At 41.5% G+C, this 11,522-nt stretch overlaps 1 protein-coding gene across 1 annotated transcript; it reads right to left on the bottom strand.

The window, feature by feature from the left end:
* Nucleotides 1-667: 667 nt before the first annotated feature.
* On the bottom strand, nucleotides 668-4,676 carry LOC128858042 (ras GTPase-activating protein raskol-like). The gene has a single exon (XM_054093969.1). It carries the CDS (start codon nucleotides 4,506-4,508, stop codon nucleotides 1,977-1,979), a length of 2,532 nt encoding a protein of 843 aa, XP_053949944.1. The 5' UTR covers nucleotides 4,509-4,676; the 3' UTR covers nucleotides 668-1,976.
* Nucleotides 4,677-11,522: the final 6,846 nt, after the last annotated feature.

Genomic DNA, 11,522 nt, shown 5'->3' with positions numbered 1-11,522 from the left:
CATTGCAGATTACGCAGTCATCAGCTCATGATCGGAATTTGGTCTACGAACTCTAGTCGTTTCTGCGACCAATCTCAGGTGTCTCCAATGCACTTACAACATCTTGGCCAATTGCAGCCCAAGGAAGGGCAAATATGCTCAATTCAACCCAGCTCTATCCAAAGTTTAATAATGGCACTGAGTCTGGACGAGGTACTGTGATAAGTAGAGGGCACAAAAGACCATAAGGTCGAAGTGCAAGCCTCTTATAGAATCGAATCTAATCTAAAGCCTATTTCTGATAAAAATTTTCTTTATGTGAATAAAATCCAAGCATATTATTACAATATATAATCTGACATCTTTGAATAAATTAAATTCAACAATTCATTTTAAATTTAGTTTATCTAAATACTCAAAAAAAAGTGTAAATGAAAACTTTAACTCTGTTTGTGGAAGAAAGTTTATGAATTGCGGTGAAACTTACCCCAGTGTGTGGCGTACGTCAAAAAATAGGTGTTAAGAAGAGCTAAAGATGACATTTTTAAGAAGGGCTAAAGATGGTATTTTTATGAAAAACTAAACATATATAAATTACCTTTGTTTTATGTCAGTCTGACTCCAAAAAGTCAATATGAAAAGTCATTCAGCTAATTAATTTTGATTTTTATAATTTATTTAACGGGTTTTTACTTACAGACATACTTAAGTTTTACTCATTTTAGTACCATTTATATGTATTTATGTATATTCAATCATATCTTTAAGTTCGATTCTTAGTTTAGGTGTTAGTAAAATCTCATATTTACAGTGCTACGAGTACAATTTTTAAATGCCATTTTGGAAATTTCAATTTTAAAACACTTTTCATTTAAAGTTTTGTTTTAGTCCTTGTTTTCCTTTTTCATTTTTGTGGGCTTTTTTTGTTTTTTTTTTTGTGTTTCATTTCAAATCTTTAGTGCAGTCTTTGTAATAATTAACACGCACATACAGACACATACATATACGTACAATATAATTGCAAATAATAAAGGCCTCACTGCCCTGTGCCGCACAGTTCAGTACAGTTCTGAGTTCTGTTCTCTTCGGTCTGGATTCACTCATTCGAAAAGCCCAACGTGATAAATCAAAAACACATTTGTGTGATTAGCGAAGTGAGGAAGATCGCAACGTTTGATTGTGTGATACAATGGAGACAATAACATATGTACATGGCTAAATGAACTCGTATATGGTTTGTGTATTTGTGCACACTTTCACAAGTGTATGTGCATGTTTGTTGGCCGGCTTGCATGGGACAGTGAAAAGTAGCGCTGCATATCCCTTAAGCCTTATAAATTACCACCACAAGTCAGACAGTAGAGCAAACAGCGACAAACTGTTCAACAGAACGATCAGACCCATTATACATTCTATTTACACATACGTACATATGTATATATGTATGGTGAGTAGTACATATGTATCTATAATAGGTGTGCTTGTGAGTGTATACACATATGAGATATAGAATCGTGTGGTCGCTAAGCCCGCAAGTCTGTTGGTCGGTGTTGAGCGGATATTAAGTGCTGTTGGCTGGCTGGCTGGTTGGTTGGCTAGTTGGTTACCATTCAACTCAACTCTGCTCAGATCAGCTCAACGCCACGGTGAGGAGGTCCGCGCGCATATGATTTATAGAATCGAGACAAATCTTTGATGGCAGAACCATCAATTGTTTCACCTTGTCGCAGTGCCGACATCGGATGCGCTAATGCAATACAGCACAACAACAAGAAAATTAACAACAAGCACATACCACCACACGCCACCGCAAGCCAATCCAAGCCACTCTTTGACACCCATGGCATTTTTTTTCCATCCATTCATCGCCACTCCATACCACTCCTCTCTAGTCCATTCCAATGCATTCTTCCATTCCACACCACACCAGCACACAATCAAGAGGCACCACATCAGCAACAATGTTGCACTGACAAATGACACTTCACCAATTAAGGTCAGCGTTTTAAGCAGATTAATGGAATCGCCTTTGTACTCGTATTTTTCGTTTTCGTTTTCGTTCTCGTCTTCGTGTCCGTTGTGTCTCCTTTCACATTTTTCATGGAAATTGGCTCACCTGTTATGCCAGTGTCGTTAATGCTGGATGTAGACGTCGAGAATCCGGGCAATTTACGCCAGCCCTTGCGATTCCAGAAGCTCCGCGCTTTCGACTCGGTCGGCACCACCGGTCCTGGATCTTCAGCGGCTCGAATCTTGGCACAATTAAGTATGCGGCGGCCGCAAGAGGCGCGTGTCAAAAATCCCGAATTTAAATCATCGTCAAGCGTCAATTGGTGCGGTTGCTTGGTGGAGGAAGAGCGTTGAAAAGAGCGGCAACTTTGTGTGCCGTAAGAGAAATTGCAGGATGCGGATGACTGCACTGCATTATTTGCATGCGTTTGTCGTGTACTCATTATATGTGATAGCGCTGCATTGGTTTTGTGTATACGTAGACTGCCAATGTAGCTGGCGCCGCTGCTGCCACTGAAGCCGCTATCTAAGTCGGCAGCACAGAAGGCGGCATTTGTCGACGACTGTACAGGTGAGAGTAGCTCATCAGTGGGCCCCACTGTGCTTAGCAGCTCGGAAAGATTTGCATCACAGATATTATCAGCTGACGTTGAAGAGAGTCGTAAGCTGGCCGCACCACCGGCACCAACCGCGCCTATATTTGGTTGGCCTGAGGCGGTGGTAACGCTAACGGTGGGCGCCTCACAGCTGGTCGGACTATTATTGGGCGGACTCTCAGGCATCAGCATGGCCTCGACGGACAGATTTAGCTCGCCAAGTATTTTATGATGGCGATTTTGTACGCGTCGCAATTCCTCTTCAACCAATGATTGATTCAGTGAACCGGCCGAATGTGAAGTAGCCGATGGCCTTAGATGATGATGGTGGCTATTGTGGTGGTATTGGAGTGCAGCTTCATTGGAGGATATCTCTTCGTAGAAATTCTCACTAGTCGCACCCGCAATACCGCGAAACGTGGCGCTATCACATGCAATGGCGCCATCATGCCCGTAATGCGCCTGATAGGCATGCCGCGCGGCCGGCGATGCCAACAATTTGTTCTTCTTGCCCTTGGAGAGTAGGGCACGTATTGAGTTTGGCGGCGGTGGTGCGTGATGTAGTGTGTGTGCGCTGCCAGGTACCATTTCTGGCGGTGGTATATTCGAATGACGCATCGCGGCGCCTGGCTCATAGTATGCGTATGAGTAATCGTGCTGTGCGTGTGGGTGTGTGGAGTGCGCATGTTGATGCAACAGCTGTAAGCTTGTGGTCTGTTGTACCGCAGACCATTTCCCGTCTGAGTTGAGTAGTTCGTGTGCACGGCCGAGTGTTTTGCTATTGTGACGCGTTGACACTTTCGAAATGTTTATGGGCTCTTGCTCGTTGCAAACCTCAATGGCATCGGGGTCGGGATCGGGATAGCGCGGCAACACTTGCCGCCGTCCATACGGGCTGACACCTATGGTGGTGCCACTTGTCGCCGAGGACGACGATGGCGAGCTCGACGCGGACGAATGGTGGTTAGTTGTGGCATTGTTCACTTGTGGGGTCAGAGTGGCACTCACCGCAAGCGTAGCGTTGTGTGCGCCAGCGGACACAGCAGGTGACGCCAGTGGCTCCAAGTGTGTCAGAACATTGTCAGTGAGTTGGTGTTGTTGTTGTTGATGTTGCTGCTGTTGTGTAAAGTGATGTGCTGGCAATTGTTGATGGTGCTGTAGCTGTTGTTGTTGTAGTTGTAGTTGTTGTTGTTGCTGCTGTTGATGATAATGTTGATGGTGTTGGTGGTGATGAGCACCGGCATTCCCTTTGTTTGCAAGCGGCGTTGTTGCTGTTGTTGTCACAGTCGTTGTCGTTGCTGACTTCACATTTGCCGTGGACATTGTTTTAGTGGCAGCTGTGGTCGCAGTGGTGGCGGTCGCAGCCGTTGGCGTTTTCGGCGGTGGCGGTGGATAATCTGGCGGCGGTGGAAAATGCAAACAATTGGCGACAAATTTAGGTGTTGTCGACATGGACGCAGAACGATTGTGCTCCGTCTCCGCGACCAATTGATAAGCAATATCGCGCTGCTGCTGCTGTTGTTGTTGCTGTTCTTGCTGCTGTTGATGTTGATGATGTTGTAGCGTTAATTGCTGAAGCGGATGTATAAGCTGTTGTTGTTGTTGCTGCTGCTGCTGGAGATGTAGTTGTGTTGCAGCTTTTTGCAGTTGTTGCTCTTCTTGTAAAAACCTTTGCTGCTGCTGTTGCTGTTGTTGTTGTTGTTGCTGCTGCAAGAGTTGCTGTTGTTGTTGTTGCTGCTGCAAGAGTTGCTGTTGTAGATGTTGTTGCTGCTGCTTGATTGTTTGCGCTTGCCGATGGACCTGCGGCTGTTGCTGCGTATAGAAATTCTGGTTCGGTGGCTGTTGCTGGCATTGCTGCTTTAATTGTTGTAAGTCCCTTTGTGCTCGAATTGTACGTTTGCTGCCGCCTAAGCAGTTCTCCATGGCACATGTTGATGTATGAAAAAATGTGGCAATAAAGTTAACTGTTGTTTAACTGGCTAATGATATGACAGTTTCTGTTGACGTTAAGTTAAGTACTTGAGTTGTACGGTTGTCTCGCCTTCAGCGCTTCTCTAAAGTTGATTCAATTCTGTCGCCCTTCAATCGCTGACTGCTGAAATGAACAAAGAGAAATGAATAGATAAAATAAATGTTACCATTTTCGCTTAACGGGGAAAATGTTTTTACTTTGCTAAGATGTAAAAAAGGAAATAATAGTTGAGCTATCTGCCTGGAAGCTATGATACGATTAATTTAATGGAATTGACATAACGATAAAGACATCTCTGAAGGCTCTCCATCAAAAACCATTGGACAGCTACTTTTATCTGTAATGACCATTTGACTTGTAAATGAGTCTTGTAAGTTTAAATTTTGAAATAATACATTTTAGATAAACAAACGAATTTATAGCTGGCACTTACATTGAAAATGAGGTAATCTTAGAAGGGCTAGAGAAAAAGCTTCTAGAAAATAACTAAAATTTAAGAGTAAACTTTGAAGACTTGAATCCCAAAATGTAGTTGATGAATATTAATGCGTATTTTAATGTGTGAATATTCCATCAGTTTGCAGAAGGAGGTTATATTTCAAAAATGCAGAAATGCAGGAAAAAATTTAATTTGTTATGGCCACCCATGTGTACGCCCATACGATCTTCAGACCCATTTTGAGTTAAGGAACTTTCGTGTGGTCGGAGTGAGGCGATGCTCATAAAAGTCTAACGATTAGCTTGTGCAGAAATAACAGGTGCGCTCCGATCGGCGCCTCAGGCGGCGCTGGAAGTGATCCTACATATCCCACCCTTTAAATTATATGTTAAAGGGATTGCGGCGAATCTGCTTCCATGATTAAAGCAGCAGGCATGCTAAAAGCTAAACCTGCCCGGTGACGCATCTGTTCTACTTACCGTAAAACACTTGGTTCCCCAGGTTCCTAAGATAGATCTGAACAAAGACCAAAAAATACGAACACCCGACAGAAGGGATTTGCAGATTAGAGTCATATCAGATGATAGTGTTCACCATATTTATATTGACGGCTCACAGATGGGCAATGGCACTGGATCGTGCAATGGTACTCGGAACAATTATCCTTAAACTGCTCCTTTAGACTCCCAGATTGGTGCAGCGTCTTCCAAACTAAGACCTACTCTAAAGACAAAGCAGCAAAACCGACAAGACTAATGGACTTACCTACGTCGAACCTTATTATTTTTGTTGATAGTCAAGCAGCGATCAAGGCACTGGCCTCAGCGCACATCATTGGCCTCACGCTTATCTAGCAACACAACACCACATTTTTTTGGGTCCGCAGCCACTCTGAGTGTGCAAGGAAAGTCTCTGAGCATGACCTTCAGCTAGTGGTAGAGGTCATAAGCATTCCTCTAAGCGAACTGCACACTGCGATTGACTTGAGTGCAATCGTAGAAACCAATAGAATACCACCTTTTGACTACTAACTGCAGTGTGTCCAAAGCGTTCTGGCCCAAACTGAATCTTAAAAGGAAAAAAATGTCTGCTTGGGTTCTACAGATCGGCTTCCAGCGCCGTCACAGCTGTTACTGCATTATTTGCACCTTAGCCAGTAGAGTGGGTGTATTTCACAATGACTTTTACAGGAGTTGTGGAGATGAAGAAGAAATTGAGTCGGCACAAAACCGCCTCTGTGAATGTCCTGCACTTCAAAGAAGCCGTGCCAAATATTTTGGCGCTAATTTCTTTGAAGGCCTGGAAAATTTGCAAAATGTCTCACTGGAGGGACTACTTACCTTTTTACAAAGATCTACGTAGTTAAAAGAACTTAGTTATCGGATGGAAATCAAATGCACCACAATGGGCTTTAGAGTCCCGAATGTCATGTCTTAGACAAGCAACCCGGCTAACCTAACTTAGCCTATATCCTCCTGTGACTCAATTATTCAATGTTTGCTCCCTTGTGACATTAGAGTGAGAAAAAGTGATATTCACGTATAGATCTTAACTCGACAATAATACACTATGCGCTGGTGAAGCACATGGGAACCTATCTGCTCAATTGCTACAACCTTTTTTGAGGCATACATTGTTAGAAAATAAGCTAAAAATGACGGTAGTTTTAGAAACCTAATTACAACTTTTTCTAAAAATTTGCATCAAAAATAATTTCACACAATTAGCATAATTTTCTTCACAGTCATTCCGGAGAACTTAAAAACATATTAAAATTGCTTTCTAACAGATAAAAACTTCAAATTCAGATGTGCCGAAAAATTGGTATGTACAGTAAATTTGTATGAACGTTGAGAGTATTTTTATGACATAGTAGCATACAATAAATATTTGTCTTAACGAAAATATTTACCCAGGAAAATGTGTTTGTGTATAAATAATTGCTAGGAGTCCTTTAGTCGACAGCCTATGACATAGCGGGGTTGTTTACTAAAAAACAAAAGTTCCTAAATTAAACAACCCTTCTTAAGGCACTCCATTCACGTTAAATGGAATTTAATTCCAACCATATCCTTGTGCTATGCTTCACATTGAATATAAATATGTACGTATGTATGTGTGTACGAGTACTCTTTACTTGGAAATGTTATTAATTTACTTTTTGCTCTTTCGTCTACACCGCACTCTTTGAGGCTAAACGCAAAGGCAAGCCAAGTGAAGTATCGATGAACTACTGGCATTCGGCGCGCTTAGGCGGGCCACAAATGGGCAACAAATCCTAACTGGTGGTTGAAATTGACTGACTTCGGTCATACAAGTATAATAACAGAGACACAGGATCGGCAAATAATCTTTTCATTAACAGACTTTATAATTCCAAAATATGTTTCCAATCTTATGTTTGAAATCATAATCTCAGATTGCGATGAATGGGAATTGGGAGGACGTCTTTGGTTCACAGACGTTTCGAAAACAAGTACTGGAGTCGGTGCGAGAGGCTATGGACCACACACGAAAAGCTCCTAGCCAATGAGCAAATATCCTAGCGTTTCTCAGGCTGACATTTAAGAAATTTCAATCTCATCATGCCCGTATAGCGCAGAAGCTTACACGATGGCAATATGCCATGAGGTGTCCCTTGGAATGCTGAGAGAAAGATTGGTAACGTCGAGTATCGCAGGCGATGAAACGATGAGCTCTATGAACCTTACAACGGCATAGACAAAGCGCAGCGAATAAAGATTAAGCAGCTCTGTTGGTTGGATCATGTCATCCAAATGGATACAAACGCTTCGATTCTGAAAGAATTCAATGCGGTACTAGTTGGTGGTAGCAAAGGAAAAGGAAGGCGTTCCTCTGCGTTGGAAAAATCAAGTGGAGAAAGACTTTACTTCACTTGGTGCATTCAATTGGCGCCAGTTACCACGAGAAATAAAAGCGGTTATTGCGCCTATCAAGGAGAAGAAGTGAAGTCAGATATCGCGGTTAGAAATCTGGTGGCTCAATGGCGCGAAGATGTAAGGGTCGTGATGGAATTTCGCTATTTGGGCGTCATACTCACACCAAAAATGGCATTCGGAAAACATTTGAAAGCCAGAAACAACGCAGCCAAGGCAAGCATTGATTGCACCTGGGAGGACTTTCTTCAGTATCGAGATTGTCAGTATCGCTAAAAAATAAATGGAAACTTTTTCAAGCTGTCTGTAGATTCATACAATCTGATGGTGCTCGAGTGTGGGGCTATACATTATCGCATGAGTTCAACCAACTGCAAATATAAACGTTTTGAAGCAAGTAAAATAATTTCATTTTTGTATGTTTATGAATAAATATGAATTCCGAAAAAAACTATATCAACTCTTTTTTCCATTATTGTATACCTTCTGGGAAATGAGAAAATTTGCTGCTGTATGTAGACTTAAGTCTTTCACTGTATAAAGCATATTTGTAGAAATTTTTCTGAACAATATAAATATAGGGTGGACCATGTAAAATTTGCTTTTTGAATCGGCTATAAAAAAAAACTAATCAATATTTTTCAAACTTTTTTTTTTATTTTGAAGATTGAACATTGTCATTTATGAATGAAAAATAATATTGTTCAAATAACTGCCACGACTGGCTTTACAGTAGGCCATTCGATCAACCCAATTTTTAAGCACATTTTCGATTGTTTGGCCTCCAATTTCATGAATGGCAACTTCGATTTCGTGTTTTAAAGCATCAATCGTCTCTGGCTTCCCACAAAAAATAGTCCAACGGGCTTAAATCACAGCTCCGAGGCGGCCAATTGATATCGGAGTTTCGGCTGATTATTCGGTTTTCCAAAATGGTAGCCAAAAGATCGAATGTAACTTTGGCAGTGTGACAAGTTGCACCATTCCGTTGAAACCAAATGTCGTCCATGTCATCCCCTTCAATTTTTGGAAACGAAAACTCATTGAGCATGTCATGGTAACGCTCGCCATTTACTGTAACCGCGAAAGAAGAAGAAGACTCGCCACTTTGGAAATAGGTTTTCAATATTTCCCAATTTCGTTCAAGCGTATAGCGTCCCATTTCGTAAATGTCAAACCTTTAAGTAAATTATGAACACATTTGACATGTCATTTGTGTTACCATTCTCAAAAAAATAAGTGGTTCAAAAAGCAAACGCTATATGGCCCACCCTGTATTTGTAAACAAACTCAGCTTATATCTTTTCATTTACCGGTTTTTGCAAGTAATAGCAAATTTTGCGTCATTGAACTTTTGGTTTTTCTGCTCTTTGGAAGAGAATTTTCGCTGGCTCTTACAAATTAACTAGAAATTACTAAGTATGCAGGTATTTTTTATGAATGTTGCGTTTTTCCGCACACTTCGAAATTTCGAATTCGAGAATCGAAAATTCTCAACATTGCCGCACGTACGACGATCTGTCGCTTTCGATCGATTCTTACGATTTGTTACGAGTTTGTGGCCCGCTTTACATACACCTAAAAAGTATACTCCTATACTTGTATGTATGTATGTAGGTAGGTAAGTCACTATGCATACATATGCACAAATGTATATTGGCAAAAAAAAAAAGTTACATCCTGGTATGAAGTCAAGTAAAACTATTTAAAGGCAGTCAAGTAACTCATCATCGCTCCGCTATTCTACCCACGAATAGCTCTGTCATTGTTTATAATTAATGAAAATTTCCGTAGAAACCGTTAGTAGTGGAAAACAAAAAAGCGTGACAAAAAAACTAAATTAAGGAAAAACGTTCATCGCAACTCTACCGCACCACAAATTCCTTGAATCCCTAGCAATCAAAGGCAATTTCATAGTATTGTGTATTATTTCTTTTTTGTGTTTTTTTGTTTCGTCCAGTCCAAAGGCGTCTACGGCAGTTGACTTTCAATAAAAAAGCGCTGCTAATTGCAATTGTGAATCCGCAATGATACGCCGCCACGCACCACAGAGCATACATATGCATGTATGTGTGTTTGTGCATACATCCACGAAACTAAGCAAACTTACACATGCACAACTTGAGGCACATGGAAGAGAAGGATTGATGACTAGTCGGTGGACTTGGCCAGACGCGCGCGCTCGCTTTCAATTACAGCCTCCTGCAAATGTAATGAATGAAAACAATTTGTCGTCACCGCCAGCGCCTTCGCCTGCTACACTACTGAAGAATGCTGGCACACTACTTGTACGTACATCGTACATACATACACACAAACATGCATGCACGCATCCATACTCAACTGCACCCACTCGAACATGCGACTATGCAGGATATCATACGAGTATATTTACAGCCATACCAACATACGCACATGCATACACACATACATGCATATGTTTGCCTTTGTGTGACAATAGTGCGCGCGCCAGCGCCCACAGCCCACACTTGACAATTGATTCGCGAGCGTCGTCTGTTTAGTTGCGTGGCAATCATTGGGTGGGGAATTAGGAGTACATACAACTACTTGAACATTTGTATAAAAGCAAGTATGCATGTGTGCGTGTGTGTGTGTGTATGTAAAGTAGCGCATGTACGCGTAGTTGTCGCACGAACAAAGTCAAAGGCATAGACGTCCATTCTTTTAAGATCGGTATGAATTACAGTGAAGATTAATTGCTGCTAATTAAGTGCCTTCGGATTTTACAACACCACTGCCGCCACCTTTGGTGTATCCAATGCCACGGCTTTTGTCTTTATTCTCTCTCTCTCTCCCTGGGTGTATTCTCATGCTTGAGCCCCATCGCCATAAAGCATGCGACGCATAGGCTAAACAGCGTATATGTATGTATGTATGTAAGTATGTATATATGCATATTCACATCCGCATAGTGCGTGAGTCGCTGCGCCTTAACAGTGTGCCAGAAAAGTAGGGGCATTAATCTCTTCCAGTTCAGAAGAGACACCCTCACAATTTAATCTCAACTACTCAAGAGGCCTTCTTTTAAACTTTTAACAAATTTAATGAAGTTCGTTGAAGTGCCATAAGATTGGTGGAGACCCCTTAATTAGTAGTTAGTACAATATTTGCACTCTTTCGCCCGGCTATTCTTAAATATCATTGTTAGATATCCGTATGGCCGATATGCCGTAGCACCTATATACTTATTTGATTTTCGAGATATCAATTCTGAACGACCGCAAAGGAAGCGACAGTTTTAGGTTTAAAAATTTTCTGCCTTTCTGCTGGAGCTCAACTATAGGTATGATGCCACTTTTACTGATAGTCAAGCGTCTATAAAATCTTTCACAAAACTTTTGGTAGCAGACCTTATGATGACATAATCGATTTTAGGTAGCACAAAATATCTTTCTTTTACTTTTTTTAAACTTTTCAGACCCGTTTTTTGCATAAGAGGCATGTTTCTATTTGAAAAGAAACTATCATTACGTAACTGAAGAATTCTTTTGGCTTAATTTGGCGGCCACTGTAGTTGACTGGGTTGGTGCGTGACAACCATCAAGAAGGAGGAGAAGCTCGGCCAAACAACCAACAGGATGTAAGCGCAAAACTGTGTGTACACACTA

Source organism: Anastrepha ludens, chromosome 3, assembly GCF_028408465.1.
Source record: "Anastrepha ludens isolate Willacy chromosome 3, idAnaLude1.1, whole genome shotgun sequence".
Classification (NCBI taxonomy): Eukaryota; Metazoa; Arthropoda; class Insecta; order Diptera; family Tephritidae; genus Anastrepha; species Anastrepha ludens.
The sequence above is the reverse complement of the archived record's forward strand: the minus strand, read 5'-3'. Positions and strand labels throughout refer to the sequence as shown.

What these genes read in the sequence shown, in the direction of transcription:
- LOC128858042 (XM_054093969.1), bottom strand. Translation starts at nt 4,508, where the DNA reads ATGGAGAACTGCTTAGGCGGCAGCAAACGTACAATTCGAGCACAAAGG.